This window comes from Lonchura striata, chromosome 14 (genome assembly GCF_046129695.1).
Source record: "Lonchura striata isolate bLonStr1 chromosome 14, bLonStr1.mat, whole genome shotgun sequence".
NCBI lineage: Eukaryota > Metazoa > Chordata > Aves > Passeriformes > Estrildidae > Lonchura > Lonchura striata.
The window spans coordinates 3657631-3680707 of NC_134616.1; the positions used below are offsets into that span (position 1 = coordinate 3657631).

General features: G+C 38.2%; 1 protein-coding gene across 1 annotated transcript in view; it reads right to left on the reverse strand.

Annotated features, from left to right (window-relative positions):
- Positions 1 to 21189, reverse strand: part of KLHL4 (kelch like family member 4) — a 37890-nt gene extending 16701 nt beyond the window's left edge. Inside the window, exons 1-4 of the mRNA XM_021531416.2 lie at positions 20019 to 21189; positions 2348 to 2518; positions 1335 to 1471; positions 212 to 408 (exon numbers count right to left, since the gene is read on the reverse strand). Coding sequence (XP_021387091.2) covers positions 212 to 408; positions 1335 to 1471; positions 2348 to 2518; positions 20019 to 20437 — 924 coding nt within the window. The 5' untranslated portion in view covers positions 20438 to 21189. The remainder of the gene's footprint in view (positions 1 to 211; positions 409 to 1334; positions 1472 to 2347; positions 2519 to 20018) is intronic.
- Positions 21190 to 23077: the final 1888 nt, after the last annotated feature.

Genomic DNA, 23077 nt, shown 5'->3' on the forward strand with positions numbered 1-23077 from the left:
GGCATGAGGGTGGCCCATTACTGTTTGTCTCTGGACGTGAGCCGTGCTAAGGCTCTGTTACAATTTTTGGCAGGAGCAGGTACCGCTCGTACCGCAAATTTAAGTTCACTGAGGCTGCCTTTCTACAGGGCAAAACTCTGAAGTGGGGAACAGCAGAAGTGATATTTCTGTATGTAATTGTGACTGCAAAGCTGCCAGCTGTTCCCCTTACCATGGTGTAGGTGTGGGCCACCTTCAGGAGCTCGGTGCAGCCCTGGGCATCCCCGAAGGAGCGGATCCCCAGGCAGTTGGAAGGGTGGAGCTGCTTCATCAGGAAGTTGCAGCACACCTCAATGACCTGGGAGAGCTGCAGGAGACAGGCAGCAGCCAGCAAACTCTCTATGGTGTCTTCCTTTAACTCCAGGATACCTGAGGAGTTGTCATTTAGGCCAAAAAAAAAAAAAAGAAAATTTAAAGTAATTTCCTTTGTATTTTCATTATTTTAATCCTTGTTGCTCTTTGGCTTTTCTCTGAGATGTCCTGTGGTTCACCACAAATTCATTTTCCTTTCTCACTGAAGGATTCTTTAAACTGATATTTTAACTTACAGGATTTGGTGGATTTTGAATACAATTATTGTGACATTTTCATTGGAACTTTAACAGCTTTAGATCTGATCTGGATTGGTAAAAAAAAGAAAAAAAAAGAAAATTCTGTTTAAGGAAAAACATGCCCCAAAACGGAGCTCTGAGTAACCTGGTCTTGTGGAAGGTGTCAGGGGTAGATTTTTTAAACTCCCTTCCAAACCAGAGTATGAAAATTAATATATTAGTGAACAAAAAACCAGATAAATTTCTGTGAACTGAATTTTAGTATAAAAATTCATATATTAATGAACAAAAAATATATAAATTTCTATAACCATAACTTTAGTGTGAAAATTCATATATTGATGAATGAATATATATATCAATTTCTATAAACAGAACTTTAGTATGAAAACTCATATATTTATGAACAAAAATAGATATAAATTTCTATGAACAGAACTTTAGTATGAAAATTCATATAATAATGAACAAAAAACATATAAATTTCTATAAAGATAACTTTAGCATCACAATCCATATATTAATGAAAAAAAAGATATAAATTTCTATAAACAGAATTTTAGTGTGAAAATTCATATATTAAAGAACAAAAATAGATATAAATTTCTATAAACGTAACTTTAGTATGAAAATTCATATATTAATGAATAAAAAATAGATGTAAATTTCTATAAACAGAACTTTAGTGTGAAAATTCATATATCAATGTACAAAACTAGATATAAATTTCCAGAAGCAGGTCACCTGTGTAGGCGTAGCGCACCAGCGCCTTCAGCGCCTCGGGATCTACTCCCTCCATCTTGATCTCCTCCTGCTTCGCCTCCCGCACGTCGTTGGTGAACATGGCAGCAAAGTAATCAGAGACTGCACTCAGAACCAGCCTGCAGGGGAGGCAGTGTTAGCAGAGATGCCTCGAGGTTTTTGCTTTTATGTTTTTCAGATTTTGTGTTGCCTTAGTGTCCAAGCTTCATATGAGGGGATGGTGAGCTCTCTGCACAGAGCAGGGAGACAAAACAATTCTTTCTCCAGCTGGGCACCAAGGACACATAATCCAAATCTCAGCCCAAGATTATAAACAACTGAAGAGAGAAAAACAAGCAGGATGGGACTGCCTGGGCTAAAGCTGGAATTGGACAATTCACTCCAATATGCAAATGGACCAAAACTTCTAAAAGTGAGAGACCCCGTGAGCGGTCATACATTTTGGGCCATTTTGGTTCATCTTGGGTGCAGCCCTGGCTGGGCTCTTGTGCTGCCCAAGGTGCATCCATTGAGGCCTCCTAATAAATCCCTACTTTAGCTCCATCCAGCCTCTGTTCTAGGGCAGCCTTCACAAGGCATCAGCAGGACAACAAATTACCTCATCATCCCCAGAAAATCCAGGCATTATTATGTCATGAATTGCATGTACAACGGAAACGATTAGTAATTAGCACAGGAGTCAAGTCCTGCAGCAGTGAGCAGTGAAGTTAAAAGAGTAATTAGTAATCTAATTATCTCCCAGAGTGCTTATCTGGGCAGCTTTTCTCTGCTGATCTTGCTGTAGTTTGACAGCAGCAAGAAGAGAGGGTGGACAGCGCCAGCGGTTTGCATTGGAATTTCATTGTGTTTAAAATAATAGATATATCAGAAAGGTTGATCACATGATTAGCTAGAGTCCTAATTAGAGTAACTCCATTCATAACTAACCAGGCTATTCCTAAATCGAGGCAGCTTTTTGGGAACTTCAGGCAGAAATTCCATTTTGGGAGCTGTACCTGTGGGCTGGGATCTTTTGGTCGCCAGCGATCAGGAGCACGTCGCAGAGCTGCTTCTGCTGCAGGTAATTCTCCATCTTGCGGAAGGTCTGCTCCGCGTGGTTCGTGGACTGGAAATACTCGTCAGAGCCATTGGTGCTCATCCCCAGAGAGCTGCTGGTGGTGGACAGCCTGCCAGGGACAGAGTGATGAGCACAGCGTGAGAAATGTGTTATAAACGCTGATGATGCTGGATTTTTATTTAAAAGGCAGCACAGAAATTTTTAAATTATAATCGTCCCATAATCCTGGTCTTACCGTGCCTTCTCCCAGCTTTTTCTCTTTGGTATCTGGAAGTTTTAATTCATAAACCAGCACATAAACTGTAGTTTACTGCAAGTATGTGTAGTAGGGGGTGTTACTGATTTGTCTGCTTCCATGTTTTGAGTGGATTGCAGAGCACTGACGAGATAAATGCAAATCCTTAAAAAACCCTATTTTCCTGTGATACTGATAGCTAAAATACCTCTTGGTATGAAATGTTGGATGTTACATCTTTAGGTCTTATTTCTGATTTCTTCTTACTTTGTCAATTAAATTACTTAACTCAATAGTAATGATTCTGAAGACAATTTAATGAGCACCATATAATTCTAGAGAAATTTCCAATTTAAGAGCTCATTGAACCTGTACGTGGCCTTTAGAATCTGAATGCAAATAATGGAGACAAATTAATTTCTCTGCCTTTCCTGGAAATGTACAATATAAATATATTCCTCCCACTGCAGAATTCTGTAAGCTTTTCCACTTATAGAAAACCCAAATTGTTTTTTCAAAACATTTCTTACAGCCTTCAAATATGGATCTTGATGTAGATTGGAACACCTTCCTGACCATTAGAAAAATCTTTCTTTGTTTCTTCATCCATTTTAATAATAATAATGCATTTGTTGATATAAATATATATCATAGAGCTCGAAAATGCTGCAATATTTAACAATACTTTAGCTAAAGATTATTTAGAAAAACATTTTCTCAGATTAATATAATACTTTTTTAGAATATATAGCACCTGGTTTTTTAAATTTCCAAGCCCAACTGGGAAATAATGACAGCTTGTTGACTAAATTTCCTGGTTGTCTTTGATATTATTAATGCAAATGCATAAGTGATTAGGAGAGATAAGGTCTCTTCACAAAATTAGCGTATTAAATTTAGCAGAATATTGAATTACATCCACAATTTAACATCTAGTTCAGAAAACAGAGAAATAAAAAAGGGCAAGTTGGGTTGAATTGGTAGTTTCAGAAAATAGAGATGTTAGACTATTCATTTTCAAAGATCATACCTCATTATATAGCTCATAGAAGTCAAGGGAAATAATTAAAAATCAAATTATAATGTAATATTGAATCGAGACATAGCAGTTTTCCATCCCCTCTGCAAAACCTTTCTGTCTTTATTACAATTTCAAATCCATTTTATCTTGGTTTAGTTAAGTTTTAAAGAAAAAGGGGAAAACCAAGTTCACCTCTAATGTGTTTTCTTTGTCATTTTTGACTTACAAAAATGAATTTGTCTCAGTGTGTTTAATGACTCCATTTTCTTATTTGTTTTCTTTCAATGTTTCACAGACAATGACAAAGCTGCAAAATTGGATTATCTGCTCATTAGTTTTGTATCAGCGCCTGGATGCCAAATTCATACTCTGGAATGTTTTGTTATTTACCACTTAAGCGTCCTTTAATGTTTTTCAGAAAATTCTTTACTGAAAAAATTATTTTTTTCAGATTCAGTATATCTAAGACACAACACTCTAAATGTTGTACCTCAGCAGATTGCACTTAGCCTTGATGTTTGCAGAAAAAACCTCAAATAATACTCAGCCATCCCAATTGTAAATAGACAGTACTGTTTTGGGAAATAAATAATTCCCCATAGCATATATTTACTCGTGGTTAGAGAATAATTTCCAAGAGAGTGAAATTCTAATTATTTCATTTAGTCCTGGTTACTTTTTTCAGAAGTTTAGTGGAGTCACATTTAACTACACCATAAATACCACTAATATAATTAATTATTTCAAAGGCAAATGTCTTCAGAGACTGAAAAATACTGGAAGCAAAAGCAATTTCTTCATTAAAATTAATAATATAATTTCTGTTTTATCTTCAGCAGCTGATTCGAAATGGTAGATATATTATGGAGGGGGAAAATCGAATTCAAAGACAAATATTTCTATATTTTCCTAAGTGCATGACTGTCAGACTCAAATATTGACCTTCAGTGCTGGGTAGTGATGAACTAAAGTTAGGGATTAAAATATCCAAAAGGAAGAAGTCAGGAAAAGCCCCCTGGAGTCTGATGTGGAATTCTGGCAGAGGATGCTGAGGGTGTGGCACAGATAAAGATTTATTGCATTGTATGTATTGTATTGTATAAAATGTGCACAAGGTTGGACAAACAAAAGCTGAGTATTCAGGGATGAAAGTTTCCAAAAGTGCATCAGTCAGGGAGGAAAAATACCAATGATTTGGTCTGAAAAATCAGGAACCCAAATAGTTTCATGTTATTTTTGTGCTGGTGTTCACTGGGATGGGGAGCTGTAATTAGCATTCTTCATAATGGCTTAAAATGTGTATTAGCCTGGAGAGATAAATCTATATTTCAATTATTCTAAAGTCACTGAGTTGCATGAATTGCATTTAGGTGGAGAACCAAGTGAAATCTTTCCAGAGTTTTCCTGAAAGGATTTGTGGATAGTCAAAATATGGTCCCATATTTTAAAAGAAACATGGAATTTTGAAACAGACCATATAAACTGAAAACTTGAAGAAATAATCAAAAAGCATTAAGTGTCTGGATGATAAGAAGGACATAAATACCAGCCAGCATGGCTGGTCAGAATGAATCATGTCAGAAAATTGTATTTTATTCTTTTCTTTCCAAGGCACCAAAGCTCACTGGGAGAAAAACATGAATTGTCAGAAGTCATCTCGCCTCTGGATGACTTCTGACACTATTTCACATGACATTTTCAAAATCGAGCTGGGATGGCAGGTTTTAAGTGAAATTAATACAAGAGATATGAATAACTTGTTTAGCCATGCTTGAAATCTGTCAGGGATTCAATCCAAAGGTAGACGAGGTGCTGAGAGAATTCCAGGCAAATCCTGCTCCTGCTGCTGCTCCATGAATTTATTACAGAAAATCATGCAGGGAGAAGGTTTAATTGCTATTAATATTTAATTATTATTATAATGGGTATATCATAGCAAGACGCAAAGTTTTTTGGGAACCAAGCTTAATTTCAGAGAGGCATCTTTGCCCTTTTCTCATTAAACTTTGGGGAAATTTTACTTTTCAAAGAGCTGCTTACACCTCTGTTCAAATAAATACCTGAATGAAACACAGGGAGGAAATGACAAGCAACAGCAAGATTTTTCTAGGTCCTAAGTAAGTCAGGACATAAAAATGGTGTGTGGAGGTAGAATTTAATCTTTTCTGTAATCAGAATTGATGGCATAAGTTTTGTGATTCATTCCAGGCCTACAATTGTTTAAATTTCCGAGTTATGTTAAATTTATTTTCTGTCATAATGGAGAACTCTTCACACTAATCAACAGAGCACTCTCCCTTAATCAGTGTATGAAGGATAAATCCAGATTTCCTCATTATTTAATTAGAATGCAATAACACATAACTGCCATTTATTTGCCACGTCCTTTTTAAAATTCAGTGTTTTGTTAAACCTCATGCAGTGTGTCTGTGGCCAAAATTAGAAGGCAAATCTGATGATAAGGAAGCTTAGAAACATAATATTGCATGAAAACTAATTTAAAAATAATGATAAAATTTTATTAATTGTATTAATTGATGCTGATAAAATTGTAGCACATTGGTAACTGTCCCAGCCTCTGCCTTGAAATTTCTGCTGCAGTCATCTTCTTCATTTTTATTCTTTATTGTGGTGCTTTTAAGTTATGGGTGAAAAGATTTGTCCTAAAAGAGTATGGGAAATTGTTGATGACTGCTGAGGTTGTAACATTAACATAGGGTTGTAATAATGATCTAAAATGATGTAGCAAATGAAGAAAAGTTATTAAAATTTATAATTTTTTTCAGTTAACGGGGAAATTCCTGACTTCCCAACTAAATTGAAAGCTCTGACATTTCCTTTGGAGCTTGGAGCTCTTGAAACTGCCTGGTTTTAGCAATTTTTTATTGCCAAGGCTAGCAATAAACCTGCCACTTCCCTCAGCTGGTGTTAGTTAAAATAACTTTTCCCATTTGGGATTACAAGTGTAAATGTGCATATCATTAACTGCAAACCACTTCAGCTTTGAGTTTTGTTCTTCCCCCAGACACGACAAGGTACAGACAGATGTCATCGTGATTCATAGCAGGATGAATTTGGGTTAGGATATTTTGAATGCTCCTAGAAATAGAAATCAGGGATTTGTTGGGGTAATTCCACTGGAAAATAGAAACATTATATATGATAAACTGCAGAGCCCTGAGCCCTTTGTGCCTTCTCTCAGCTTCCACACCGTGCTCTTGAGGTACAAAGATGAGTCAATCCAAACACTCAGGAAGCTCTTTCCCTTTGGAAATTGTACATTTATTATTTTTAACAGAGGAATTGCAAAATTATTTTCCAGTCTCTGCAGATGAGTGTGTGAACTCTCTTAATTGTTGACCTTTTTCTGCTTTTCTTACTGTTGAAAGGTCTTGTGTCTACAGAAGGGTTTTATGCTCACTGTTTGTTTTATGCAGATGATTATGAAATTGATACAAAGAAAGGAGTTTCTAATGGTTCTCTTCCTGGTACAGAACTAATCTGAACACCAAACTTTACTATAAACATTCTAATGTATGACTTAAAATCATTGATTTCTGTGGCATAGAAATTGGAGCTGTAGCAATATCCAACCAGCCAGGAGAAACACTGCCTGCACAGCCTGAGTGTTTTATTTAACAGAAATGTGTCTATATTCAGGGATGAAGTGAGTGTCAGACAAATAATTTCAATTAATGCCAGTTTAAATCACCATTCAAGAACATTATCCTCCAGAAGAATTAACACTGTGTTCATTTACATTATATAATAAAGAATAACTGAGTGAAACCTTGCAGGTAAAAGAATAGGAGCATTTTATATATTATCAGCTTAAAATTATCTTTTGTTCTGATAATGCCAAGTCACTGCAATGCATGAATTCCAAACTCACATTTGTATTACATGATTGTGTTGGAGGGAAATTAAAAATGAAGGAGAAACATGAGGAGGCTGAGTGCTTCCTGCTCAACTTCCTGGGAGCAAATGATAATCTTTCTAAAAAACAGAAAATTATGTGACCAGAAGGCATGATATAGCAAGATTTTGAGCTGTCAGAATGGAGAAAATGAAAAATAATGGCTTAACGCTGGATCTGAGCCTGTGGCATTTTTCTTCAGAGGACATAGAAAACAAAATACAGGCCAATGGCACGAAGAACTGGTTTTCACTCCAAGCAAAGCTACTGCCAGATGAAACTAATTAACTCCATGTTTGTTCCTTCATTAAGGACTTTTCAGAAAGGCTCCTGATGGGAGAGCATGAGGGGAAGAAGGCCCTGCTTTATGCTGTCCCTTTTATTGGGAAAAGTGGAGCAGAGAGGAGCAAAGGGAGATCCAAGTCTAAGAAAAAATGAGATGTGAAGTGGTTGTGCCTCCAGTGAGCAGAGCTTTGGAAAGGCAGAGTAACAGTCTCAATAGCAATTATCCTGCCCCTGCCAATCTGAGCCTTGCAGCTCATCAGACATGGATCCTGCTGGGAGATTTTTTCAGAGATCTCGATTTATTAAACCTCAAACCACTACTGTAATACCTTCATACATGCTTCTCACCTCTTTTTTGTTTTTCATCAAAGGCAAAGGAACACTCTCCTTGCGCTTCTCATGGCCATTTCATTTTTCACATTTTTCTTTTCCTGCATTTATCTGGTTTCTAACTAACCAATAACAAGGCTTATCACGTTTTCCCATTCAAGTGAAACATGATCCCCTAGATGAAAGCACCACTTCAAATTTCATTTTGCTATATGAGACACCCCCAGTCATATAAAAATCTCCAGGCTTGTTCCAAAATATCTCCTGACCTGATTCAGCTGATCTGCTGGATACCTCATTGAAAGCTAAACACTGCTGCACTGGGGAGAAAAAGTGTGATTTTTAACCTATTTAAAAGTTAGAAAAGTTCCCTGTCATAATTACAGATTTATTAGAAATGAGGGAGAGAGGATGTGTGTAAAGGTCTGGGCAGCCTCACAGGCAGAAATCACAGATGAGAAGTAGCCTGAAGTTTTCTATGCTGCTTGAAGGTTTTGTAAGCCACATAAATTTATCTGTGATCAATTCTCTCCTTCTCTTAATTGTGCAATTACACCCTGAGAGAGTTTCCCTGTGTTAAAGCCAAATATTTCTGTGTGTCCCTAGGTACAGATATGCTGCTACCAAAGTACTCTCCAGCCAGTTGTTATCTTCTGAGATTCTGTGTCAGAAAATATAACTCAAGCCTAGGTCTGGAAAGGAATTCAAATAACTTAACCTGCAGTATTCATTTCTGGCTCAACTGGGGGCATTTTCTTTCAAGTCAGAACAACCAAACCAGCACATTGTGGATGCCCTTCCATATTCACTGGAGACAATTTTGATTATAAATTAGGTAGACTGTTGTACTTTAGCTCCTGTTTTTACCTTGGGTCACTGACTTGCACTTTTTAACACCTGAGAACTATTTATTATTATGTACATCATTGCTAATGTCAGAAATAATAGTCACTGACCATCTCCTGTGCTAGCTCAGAAAAGAAGAGTGTTGTTTTAATTCCTTACAGGAATTCCTTAGTGAGGAAACCTCTACTCCTGAGCCCACAGCACCTCTGGAAGACAGAGAGAGAATTGTCTTTACAACCTTTACAGACAGAACATTAGGGCTGCTTTAATTTGACAGTATCAAGTGTATTTACCAGTGGTTCTGACAACCTGGCTTAATAAAACCTGTTCTCTCGATGCCATTAGTGACTTGGCATTTATCTGGACAGATAATAGTGATAACATGCTCCAACAAGCCAGGGTTTGTGTCAGCCTCACTCACTGTAATTGAATAGGAATAAAAACACAAAATCTAAATAAATGTAGCACATTAAATTGAAAGAAAAACAAAGAAAGGCTAAAAGTGTGTAACTGATATGAACTGTGAAAAATATTGCTTATATCATTATTATTATGATAAGTTTTTCTCCTGGAGTGTCAATAGAATGTACAAATGTACATTGTAATGGGTTATACAAAAAAATGTACATTGTAATGGGTTATACAAAAAATAACACAGCAATTTTACTGCATTTATTCATAAAATATTGTCCTCCCAGTCCTGACTTTGTTGCTTTATTAATTGTGTTAAAGTCAGGTTTGGATTCACTTTAAGTGAAAAAGTATAAGGAAACTTTAAACAGCTGAGGAGTAATTTGGGTCTGCTTGAAAGAGGGAGGGAGAGGAACATTAGAGCTCTCCTGCTTTGGGGCACCCCATGGGATCTTCCTCCCAACCAGCTTTACTGGCATTTTGTACCACCAAGCCACTCTACATCCCTTTTTCAGCAGAAATTGGGATCCTTTAAGTGAATGAAACAAATTAAGGCAAAAGATATTGCTCCTGACTTACAGCCTTGTCTTTTATGTGCTGATCTCAGCAGCAAATTGTGCTCTGGTTGGAGAGCTGGCTCCTGCAGGATCACCAGGCTGGAACTTCTGTTTGCTCTGCTCCTAAATCCCCTGTGACAGCACCAGGGGCTGTGCTGGCTGCACTGCTGGGGGATTTCACTGGGTCAGGCATCTCAGCCAGAAAGGTCAAAAGCCCATCCTAAGGCACTGCACCAGCACACAGAGCAGGCTGGGGGTAAGGAAGGGCACAGGAGGGGATTTCTGCCTTTAGGTGTAGTTTTCCATAAACTGAATGATGAGCTGGAGAGAATATTTTGTGAGAGACTTTGTGAGACAGAGATTAGTCATGACCCAGAAACAGCATTTTCATCTTTTAATGATCATTATAAACATGATAGAGCACCCCAGTCTTTGTTCAGAGTACATATTTATTCTCTGCTCAAAATATTATTTATATATATATAGTATATATTTTTATCTCCCTGCTCAAAAGGGTGGCCAGTAATGGTGGCATCAGAGCCAGCCTCTCCTTTGCCTTTTCACTGAGTAAAAGATAAAGGCAAAGCTCCTGCTCTACAAAGGTGAATGTCTAAAACATGAACCCCAATGGATCAAAACTGAAAGCAATGTTTGAACAAATATTCTCACTCTGGAATCAGAGCTTTTGGTCTGGTGGTCCTGGCAGAGAGGAAAAGGAGGAGCTGCTCCCAAAGACGTGGAACATGACTAAGGTGAAATTGCTGAGGTATTTTTGCCTGCATGTGTGCGTGTGTGCATCTCTATTTCCTCACATTCTGCAATGTTCTGCAAAGGTCTGACATGGAGACAGAGCTTTCCTGAGCATCTGTGCTAAATGAACACTGGAAAAGAGGTTTCCCTAGCAACTCAAACCATATGTAATAGCTTAAAATAGCTTCTCTCCAGCTCTAAGGATTTCTTAGTGGTTTGTTCACAATTTCCATTTAAATAAAGGTATATTGGCCCCATTCAAAAAGGTTCTTCATCTTCTCAAGTTCTATTAAAATGAATAGGGTTTGAAAATGCTCATTTCTTGCCAGAATGCCTCCCTTCCTCTTGACTTGTAACTTATAAGGTAAACTGAAGCATGGCAAAGGGTGACAGTGGCTGTCCACCTCCTCAAATGTGTTGCCCTTGTTTGCTGTTCAAAACATTTTACTGGAAGAATATTGGTCTCTACTTATTGTAATGGGAAGTCCCAGCAGACTTTGATTTCTGTGATGTCAGTATAAGGAGAAGATAAACAGTGCAACTGTGAAATATAATGAATCAATCACAGTGTACAGGGATTCCACTTTGCTTTGCAAAGCTGTGTGCAGGCAAATCTGGATGTTTGAAAACCCTGCTTAGTTCCTGTTGTGTCCCCAGGAGAATTATGTTTTACATGAGTGAACTGTGATAGCAAGAGGATGGGTGATGGGTCTGAGGTAATAAAAACAAGCAGGCAACAAATCTGAGACATAACCCATATATTGATTTTCAGATCCTGGTCATGAAGATAAAAATGTAGGCTAAGAGCACTTGAATTTGATTAAATCAAATGGCAATATGCAGGTAAGAAATCTAGATTCTTGTTCCAAGGTTTTCAAAATATGTGCAACAAAACAGAAGGAAGGACCAGGTATCAGCCATTGCTTTCCTTTCCACTAAAAATGGTTCTTGGGCATAAATGGGCTTTAGTGGAGAATGTGATGAGGCAAGTTTTTTATCCAGCATGAGAATACAGTGCCTATTTCCTAACAAAACACTTTGAAACTGTATTATTTTAGATGCTCTAGCATATATTTAAACCTGAAATGAAGGCAGGACGTTCCTTTAAATACTTTTAGTTGTACTCGTGTTCCCTGGGAGCAGCAGCCAGGTTTTAGTGAAATATCCTGACTTGTCCCATAGGATGGAAGCAGTTCCTACAATGAAATCAAAGATGTTTTAAGCTAAGAATTCTTGGATGGGCAGAAGTTCTGTAAAGAGCCAGGCTCCTTGTTCCAGCTATTTTAATTTGCTCTGAATTGAGTTTTGACTGTTGAACATTTACTTGGAAAAGGAGGGAAGGAGGTGTTCTGGGAGCAGATTTGCTGTCACAGCAGGGTGGGAATTTCCAGTGCTGGTGTTTCTGTCACTGAGGGGGAATCTGATGTCACAGAGGTCAAATTTGGTTATAACTTTGTTTTAAAGTTTATTTTCTTTATGTTTATGGCTTATATTTATCTTCAGGTCTTTCTGGGAATCCCAACAGTACTTCAACTTCATTTTGTAATTCTTTTACCCTGCACATCAACAGGTGCACAAGTAAGCCACAGTCGTTTAGTTGGGCAAATTTAGCTGCTTGATTATAACAAAAAAAATCCCTTTGTTTTTCAAATGTGTAGGATTTTAGTAGTTTCCCTCAGTACAATATTCCAAAGTAAACAATTCAGCCACAAACCAAGGGTGAAAAGAAATAGTTTCTTTCTGTAAGGATCCTGTCTGGCTCTAACTTTGAAACCAAGCAAAACCTTCCCCCTTTTCCCAGAATATTTCACCAACCATCTCATTTCTTGTTGATCTTTCACTTGCCTAATCTCAGTGGGTCTGTAAAAACTGCTCTGCATTGGGCACATGTGTTTAATCATCTCCCTAACTTTTTCTGAAGACATTAAGAAGTGATTTTAAGAACAGTAACAACTCTTTAAAAAGCCATTTAACAGCTGTCATTGCTGAGAGCGAGCTCTGTGGAGTGAAAATGAGAAGATAATTGAATCATAAAAAAATTGTTTTGAAATGACTGGAATTGTCCTAGATTGTTAAATTACTATTAAATGGTATTTTTTCCCTTGCCTGTAATAATTCATCTTTGAAAGCTAAGCTTGCTAAATGTAGGCCTGTAAAATATTGTGTGTTTTCTAGTAAGTCAGATTATTTCTCATTATAGACTTCTTGGTGGGTAGACAGGGTTAGACTTGATGACATCCAGAGCCCCTTTTCAGCTTAAATTTTCCTATGAGTCTATTTATCTAGCTACGAAAAAAATTTAATAAATATCCAGTCTTTCCACAGGGTGAATACAAAATTAAATTCAAAATACAATTCTACTCATTCCTTTCATCTTTAATAACTGTTTCAACCCACTCCAATACCCATTTTTTTGCTCTTCAAGCTCTTCAGAAGATGTCATAATAGAAGTGAGAGTAGGAATACATCCCAAGGATGCATTTGAGACATTGTGATTCTAATTTCTGTACCAAGAGCTCCTGTATGAGCTCACAGCATTCGTTTAGTCAGAATTAATTCATTGGTCACTGTTCAGTGCATTTTCACTTGGCCTCAAAAGGCCTTTTCCTCTTTGTGAATTATCAGCTGCTGGGAAAAAAAAAAGTTGATTTTCCTCTTAGATTTTAATCTTGCGTCAGACACCACTTACTATAACTTTTTAGATTTTCCACACTTAGCAAACATTAGATATGAAATTTTCTTGGATACCCCCAGCTACCCTATTTCAACCAGTTGTGAGTGAATTTCCATAAAATGCTGTCACTTCTGACCCCTCTCAAATCAGCTACAAACATCTTAAACAATCCAATTCCAAACTCATATTTCGACCTTTAGCTAAAGATCATTGTTAGAAGAAAATTAGGTTTTGCTTGTCCCTGAGGTAACAAGGGAGCATTTTGGTTATCCATTGCAGACTTGCAGAAAATCATTTTTTTAAAACTTACTGCTGGAATTGATATTAAATTGTTATAAATTCTATAGAAACTGAGAAATTCTCCACAAGATACAAACATAATTTCTTTTCCTTGTCTCTACTTCTTGCCAAATTATACAGTGTAAAATTCATATAATTATTATTTCTAAGCACTTAGAAATAAAACTTAAGTCAGCAAGAATTTGCCAAGAATAACATGCCAAAGTAAACTGAAATGCCTCATTAACAGCTTTTACTGGAAATTATGGAGAACAGAAAGGACTTGTCATGTATACCTTGAACATAAAAATATTGTTTTTCAGTGTTTTATATCAGACACTGCAAAGTTCAGGCCTCAAGGACTGTCTGGAGAAACCCATTTTGGAGCAAGTGTGAAACTGGTTTGAAATCAGGTTATTAAATTATCCATGGTTCACTGACGAATAGAAAGGTAAATCAAACTGGGTTCCTAAGGAATTTAGCACTGAAGTTCCTTTATAACTTCTCATAAATTTTCTAAATTAATTGAAAAAATAAAGATAAATCTTTGGTATTATATATTACAATTGGAGATCAAGCTGAGAAGAGCTGCATGTATGGCGGGGTATTAAATCAGAACTGAATATTAAATCACTAAATCAGGGTTATAAAATCAGAACTGAATACTAGCTCGGCCAACTGGGGACATGATCTGATAAACACAAGATGGAATTTATCTGTGCAAAGTTTTAGGAACAAATAACTACAAAAATGTACAGATGGCTTGGGAACAGGTCTGTGGTACAGAGGCAGGAGTTTCACATGAATCACGAGGCAGGCATGAGCAACAGCTTTTACCACATTGTTGGTAAAAGAAAAACAACTTCTGAGGACATTCAAACAGATTTGAGCCAGGATGGCACAGAAGGAATCCAGCTCTCCCCCAGAGCTGCCAGACTCCAACAGGAACACATCCAGGGCTGCCCACGGAGCTGCAAGTGCAGCAGAGCTGCAGGACAGCAGTGAAATAGCAGAGCTGGCAGGACAGCAATTCTGGGGCCAGACTGCAGGAACTGCAGCTCTTTAGACTTGCAATTTTCAAACATAAGCAAAGGGTGTCAAGAAGGAAAGTGTGGCAAATAATAAGGAGAAAAAATATATATTATTATATGTATAATATATAATAATATATATTTTTTCTCCTTATTATTTGCCACACATATTATATTATACATATAATTATATATTATATATACATATAATATATATATGATTAATTATATATTATATATACATATAATATATATATGATATGTGTGTATATATATGTATGTATATATACGATATATGATATATGATATACGATATACTATATACTATATACTATATAGTATATAGTATATACTATATACTATATACTATATACCATATTTATTTATTTATTTATTTATTTATTTACTGATAGGGAAAGACCAAGGCATTAGTGAGCTTAAATTGTACTGTAGACAAGCAAGGAAGCACCTAAACCTAGTTGGTCCAGCTTTGTCCCAGAAGGATTGCAATGCTGTCTGACCACATGTCCAGCATTCTTTATCATGCTTCTGAAATACTTATTTGTTAAATTTAAGATTTTTTGAAACTTTTTTCAAAATGCTGGCGGTTCCATGAAAATAAAATTGGAGTAGGTTGGTTGAAAAAATAATGACTGCTATGATGTGAGATTAGGAATTGTCGTTTCCAAACTTTGCCTTGGGCATCAGAGATTGGTGGTGGAACTGAGTTCTTAGCACAGCAGGGAAGCAGTGTGGTGATGTTCCCCCCTTTAGCACCTTTCTGCACAGGGCACATCTCAGTGCTCCCTTCCACTGCTGCCTTGGGATGCATGAGCAGTCATCCCTGTGCTCCACTCTTTATTTGGCTGCCCAGAACTTCATTCAGAGTGCCAAAAGCCCTCCCAATCTGGTCTGACCAGTGGTTTCACACAATAATTCATGTCTCCCATTTTCACCAGGAAAATTGTCACTTGTTTAGATTTTCTTTATTTCACACTGGAGTAGGAGCCAATGCTGTTGCCTGCTACTGGAGCTAAAAGCAGAACTCGAGAGAAAACCCTCAGATAGGAGACAACATCTGAAATAGTCATGTACACGTGTGTTTGCATGTATGTCAGAGACAGTAATGAAAATAGCCTGATGGTTATTTCCATATCTCTGCCAAAACCAAAAAAAGTGAATTTTCAAGTTTTAGCATGAACTATCAAAATAGATGTACATCAAAAATAGCCACCATGGAAAAGGATTGCCTTTGGGAGGATGTACCTCCCAAGTATCTCTTCCCATGTGCATCAGTAATGACTATTTGCATTATGACATCAAAAGATACTATTAAAATTAATTAGAAATATATTTTGCCTCATGTGGGAAATTAGAAAACATTTGTCCTAGAATTTGTCCCAAGCTAGAGTTTGTCAGCAATTTTTCAGCCACATAATTATAAAAAAAAAAAAAATGCAGAAGAGAAAAATGATGAATGGATGCTACATTTACTCTTGAAATCTAAATGCCCTTGGGCAGCTAGGAAATACTTAACCAGCACACATGGTCTGCAATTGCACACTTGTGGAATCACAAACCTGGCAGGCATGCAGGGATGGATGTGGCAGAATGTTAATGCTGGGCACAGTGTGCTCAAGGAGAAGTCAATATCTGTGAGCCCAGAAATTACTAAGGGAACTAATTAACGTAATTCAATATCAAAATTCTTCTTTTTAGGAGGCTTCAGTGCTTTGTCAGCCTGTGTGTGCACACACGTGTTCATACACAAAAAGTTTCTGTCAACTGTCAAAAATCTAACAATTAAATCCTCCCAGTGTGTGCTGCTGTCTCTGGATCGCTTCCACACCACTTTCTTTGAAAGAAATGGAAATTCTTCCTGGTCCCCCTGGCAGAGGAGCCTGAACCTCACCAGATGGCAGCAGGATAGATCAGAGATGTCAGATCAGAGAGCTCGAGTGCTCAGCTCCCAGCTGAGCCAGCCCCAGGTTATTTCCCACGGGCTCTGACAGAGCTCACTTCAGCTCCCTCTTTAAGCCAAACCTGAAATCTCTGAAGGTGTTTGTCCCTCCTTGGCATGGCTTATCTTGCTGATCACCCCAGTAATATCAGAAAATGCTACACTGGGAAATGCACTTTACAAACGAAATAACTTGTTGGCTATGCAGATTTTAGCTGGTTTCTCTCTTTTTCACCCATGCAGAGGTCCCAGTCCCCATTCAAGGGCAGATTGGTGAGAATGAGATGAGGTCAGTAAATAAAGGTTGTCTGCTGTTTCTCTTTTTTCCAAACTACAGATGTAACTTCCATAAGGATCTTAGAGCAGCAGGTCAAGGCCCATTGCTGTAGATGCTCCTAGAAGCTGTCTGAGCAGATTCCCTGAGCAGCACTGGACCAGACAGTTCCCAGGATGCTGAGAGGCTTTCCTTACCCTTGTGCCAATAAACCATTTATTTATGGCTCCAAATGTATTGGCTGTTCACATATTAACTGGTTAATTAGGACAAAACTAACGAGTTTTAATCACTTGAGCCTCCTTTACTTTGTCACTTGTCATGGGATATGATTCAGGAGCAAACCCGTGGACCAGAAGGGTTTCTTTAAGTCTTGCACTATTAATTTGGGGACAGGAATATCAAAATGGGTTGAAGAAAGCAGAAATAAGTATATTGATGATTGTGTATTCCAAATGGAACTGTTGTTTGGAACTTTATTATTTAACTTTCCTCCTCAATAACCAACCCTTATTTCATCAAACTCCAGGGTGCTCTCTGTCCATCACTGACAGCATTCAGTCCCGAGCTTTGACAGAAAGACAGCTCACATTTTTCTGAAGAAATCCAGAATATTGTGTTTACATTTCCAAAGTTTTCCATGGGAAGCATTAAACTTTTAGTAGAAACTGCTTTCATATTCTGCTAAGAGTTGAGGTATTGGACAGATTGTCTTTCCTTTTCTACTATTTAGGATGTCCATGTGACACTCAACAGAGTCCTGCTTTAGATCCACCTAAAAATGGGACTTCTCCGGGGAGAGGAAAAGCCACTGGTTGAGAGAGAGCTGCTTTGAAGGTATGGAGCTTTTGTGGTCTAAAAAGCAAATTTGCCTTTGGTGTCCTCAGGTGTGGGTGTGAGATTTACCTGCAATACCTGCACAGCTCCTGCTGTGGTGGCTTTGGCAGTGTGAGAACGTGGGCTCAGGGGATCCTGCACAAAAATCTGATTTTTACAGCTTAATCACCAGCAGAGCCCCTTGATTACATTGATTGGGACTATCTGGAACTTCTAAAGGGAAAGGAGACCTGGAATGATGTAAAGGCACGATTTCAGAGATGAGACATTGTTTTGAAGAGGTGAAAATATATCCACACATTGATATCTACATCCTAGACTTAGGTTATAAGGCTACTTCTCCTTATTTCTTCTCAGTATCTCATTTCTACCCAGCCAATTAATGTATTAATTAATGTGTTGCCTGTGCTGGATGCTGTAGGGGAAGGGAACATTGTTTTACTTAATGATTTCTGTTGATACATATTTAAGAAATTTGAGCTGTGTTGTCCTTAATGGTTAGTTTTTTTTCTTGACATAAATTTTAATTATAGAGAAACTCATAGCCATGAATCAGTTTATAAATAATCAATTACCAATTCTGCTTTATAATATGTATGTTAAAATAGATTTTAATCTACAACATGCAATGATGGCTTTTACTGATATCTCAGAGAAACCCACTTATTTGACTGTAAGAATGTTTGATATATGCATTTCCGAAACTATCCTAAAAGCTGCAACTTCCAACAGCTCAAAAGCAGAACTTAAATTGGAATGGATGTGAAGGTACAAAACTTCAGGAGGTCTTAGCAGAAACTTTATATATAGCTGGAGAAAATGTCACATCTTATTTTAGAAGGCAGTGGTTTATTACCTCTCAAACTGAACTGATTAGGCTTTTTTTTACTTCCTTCTTCACATGGTGTAGAATCTTATAGAGATGAAGAAGTGTTCCTTATTTTTCTTCAAATTAAATCAGTTTTCCTACTAAAGTGTGTCTAAAATCACCCCTTTTCTTTTCAGGAAATCTTTACTATCATTTGAAATGTTGTGCTAAGGATCTGCTGCTTCCCCATTCCAAAGCAGTGCCCTTGGAAACACACAGAACTCCCACAGTCCTTCCTCAGTGCTTTTATTCTGTCATGATTTTATCTGGTACCTATTGACTACTGGGACTGGTTTCCAAGTGACATTTTGGAATGCAGTTTTTGCTCTTCCATCTGCAGATGTTCCCCACAGCAGATGCACAACTTGAAAAATAATAACTGCTAAAAATATGCAAGCTGTCAGCTTGGTTTTTACTGAGAGAACTGTAACTTCAAGTGAGATAAATTTGTATTTAAATGCAATGTAATATGTTTAAATTATGTACAAAGACTGATACCAATCTCATCAAGTGGTGAAAATAATCATATCATAAATCTTTGATTTGAATCCAAGGTGGGGAAAGGTGGGGTAAAAATGTTGCTGGATAGGCTAAAAATACTGACATGAGTTTTAAAAAAGAAAACATAAAAAAACCTTAATTAAATAAGTGGTATTAACATTGCATTCTTTGTTATTCACAACTTAAAAATAGCTCTTCCTTTGTGCTTACACCTTTAACACCTCATAGCTGTAATGATTTTTCACCTGACCTTGCAGAAAATATTTGTCTTAGCCTACAAAATAAGCTGTGAAAGTACCAGGATTTCAAACAAACCTTTTAAAAAGCAAAGAATGATTATTCCTTTCCACTTAGTTCAAGGTTAATTTTACTTGCCAGGAAGACAGTAAAAGAAAATCAGTGAACAATGTGAGAGATCAATGGCAACCACAGAGCCCATGCACCTCCAGCAGCTCCCATTTGTCAAAGTTGCACCCATTGATAAAGTCAGAATGAGGACAGGATGTCAGGAGGCTCCTTTTTTCATTGCACTCATACACAATAAATCAAGAGAAGAAATTGATACGCTGTGAATGTTGATAGAGCAAATTTGACAAACTGGCAGATTGTATGCATATGGAAGAGTTATGGAATGATGTACCTTAAGCAAAGATCAAAATTTCATGACAATGTTTCTGTTCATTTTTCTGGTGTTCCTTCTCCTCTGAGTGTGGGTGTGCACAGATACAAGGTGAGATGAATGCAGTAAGGAACTCTGGCTAAAAACAAAGACAGTTTTAGGGAATAACTCGGAAGCAAGTCTGGCTTTCCAAGTGCAGACTTTAAAACTCCTACCTCTCCGCAGATTCCTCTGCATTTTGCTCTGTGACCATCTGCAGCTCCTGTGTGGCTTTACTTGAGTCTTCTTTGCCAGAGTTCTCCTCGGTGCCTTTGGGGCTGTCCTCGCTGGAGCGCAGCTGCTCGATGAGGCTCTGCTGGTGCCAGCTGTGGATGGAGCGGTGGTGCACGGGGGTCGGCCCCGGCACCGGGGCCAGGATGTTGTGGTGGACAGGGCTGCTGTTCTTCTTCAGCCCATTTCTGTCCCGAGAGTGGCTCTTCAGCCTGCTCTGCACCGGAGTGCCCCTGTGCTCGTAGCCTTCCTGCTGGTGGCAGCCCCCGGAGCCGGCGGAGCCCTGCGAGGGGTGGCTGAACCACCTCCAGCGGAGCCTCAGGATCTGCTTCACATCAAACTCCTTCTTTCCAGAGACTGACATGGTGTTTTATTCAGAAAAAAAAAAAAAAGAAAACAACAACAACAAAAAAAAAAGCCTATTCTTTCAGGAAGGAAATGGATTCTTTGTTATCTCTTCTGTTTCAACTCCTCTTCTCAAGAAAAGGCAACAGAAGAACAAACACCGGCAGCTCTCTCCCTCCTCTCTCCTGATTAATGCACGGCGAGCGATGCCGAGCTGCTGTTAGCTGTATAGGTGGGAATCCATACTGACAGGATGATGAGGTCAGACCTTAAACAAGTAAATCAGCTTAGCACAGGAAAGCAGCAACCATAACACTCCCCAGCTGCCGGGCTGACACACTCCCAGCTCCGTGGCGCGGCTCCCAATATATAACCCAGCCTCACATGATCCTCCGGGAGCTGCGGTTTAAGATGCAGGCAGGCATGCACAAATAAAGTGACAAGACTTTCTGTCTATCTCCCGGCGCTTCCAGCAAGCCTGCTGATCAGCAATGCTGCTTTCCAGGGGAGATTGAAGAGGATGCTCTCGGGCTCTTTGGTGGCGATTCGCTGCGAAACTCTCCCGCAGCCCCCGCGTGTCCTCAAGGGTGTGCATTGGTTTGTCTTGCTGTGTCGAATTCCTACAAATGGCCTCGGTGTGGGGGCACTCACCTAAAGGAGAGGCGGCCTTTGAGCATGCACAGCTCTGGAGGTGTTTTCGCACCTAGGGATGGATTTCTCCATACAGCTGCAGGGCTAGGTAGGAGAAGAGAGGGAGGGAGCTCAGGAAAAATCCGAGATGTGCCCCCGGAATGACTGGGTCTGTGCAAAGCACAGTTTCCTGGCTAAGTGCCTGTGTAAACAGCCTTTCCCATCCTGCTCTGGATTTCTCACGGACAGTGAAACACTCGTGGGTTTTTTGGGGTTTTTTTGTTTTTGAAAACACCTTTCTTTTTTTTTTTTTTTTTTTTTTTTTTTTTTTTTGATGGTGGCACTCTATCGCGTTTCCAGCAAATTTAATAGGGGAGAGGTTTTCATTCCCATCCCTTGGTTACCAGGCAGGGCTGTGAGAACTGCTCCCTGTGTGGTTTGAAATAATGTACACAGAATGTTTTCATGTGCAAATTGAAAATAAATGAATAGACCGATTTTTTTTTTTTTTTTTATCTTATATTCTTCCAGTCTGGCTACTGATGGTCTATCCAACTGTAAGCAGTGTGCAGAAATAGAAAAGCTGTAACACAAAGTCAATAGGACATGATTCAGAGTGGACCCATCACTAAAAAACCTCTCCTCTCAGACCTTCTGACATTAATTTCCTTTTTCTCTGTCTTTTCTGTGAGTTTTTCTTCTTTTTTGTTTAACCTAAATTCTGTGATGGGACACTGACCCTTCAAATAAAATCTGCTTTTTATTCTTTTGGAATGCATATAATACAAGCAAGAAAATGTGAAGTAAAGTTAAAAAAAAAAAAAAAAACTAAATAAAAAGAAAAATGATAGTATAGGACTGAGGAATTGCCAGTTTTTATGCTGGGCTCTCCTGCCCCTGTCCTATTCATGGTATTCAAGCAAAGGAAATGCAGCATCATGGGCTGGATGAATGTGAGAGAAATTACAGGATGAGTGAAGAACTCATCAAAATAATTGGAAGATCTTTTCTCATCTAGATCCATAGAGGGAAAGACTTTGTACAAAAGAAAACCTGTGTGAAAGGCTTGGCCATAAAAGGCAGAAAGGAAGGAGCTGAGGGAAGATTTGACAGACGTAGCCAATGCATATTTGTTGCTATAGAGAACATTGAGGCTGAGCTGTTGCAATTAAATGTACATTAAAAAGATTTCCTTTCAGATGTTCTAGGAGTAGAGAGAAGCTAGAAAACTTATTCAACTTCCAGTAAGTCATGTTAAGAAGAAGGTGTATAAAAGCCTTCAAGTGCATTTAATAAGGGGGTCCAAGTCAAGCTTGTTGAGGATATGAGTTAGTAAAGAAGCTGCTACCAAACTTCAGGGATATTAAAAGATTTATAAACACTGAGCGGATCAGTAAAAAGGCTGGGCATTGAGCAAGAGAGATTACTGTATATCCAGAAGTCAATATAAGATGTTTTCACACTTTAATGATGACCTTTTACAGCAGTCTAAAACTTTCTGAAGACCCAAGTGTTTCAGGAATTTTTTCTTGCATTACAAGTATATAATATTCAATATAATGTTTCTTTACTTCTCAGTTTCAGCCTGCACACCTAAGGATGTTTTTCTTTTCAATTTCACACAAGTAATGAGACTCAGTGGTATCTCTGTATAGTCCTGAGGATTGCCTACATGGCAATTTGACATCTATTTTAGGGAGGGAGTCTCTATATACCAAGTTAATGAAATAATTTATGATGAAATCTTGTAGAGGTGGACAGAGTACACAGTTTCTCACTACTCTTTAATCAGGTCATTGAGCTATCTCAGCAGCTCTGTCAGCTCCTCTTAGCAACAGCTCTGATGCATTTAATCCATATTTTTCCACCATGTCACAAAGCTTCTGTCGGTTTTCTTCTCTTAAATCTCTTTTGCTGAAGTCATCCTTTGCTCTGAGATATCATCAAAAGCATATTCCTTGCATTTTACTGGGGATTGTACAAGCAGCACTCCTGTTCCTGCCAACTCAGTACAGGTTTCAGCAGATGT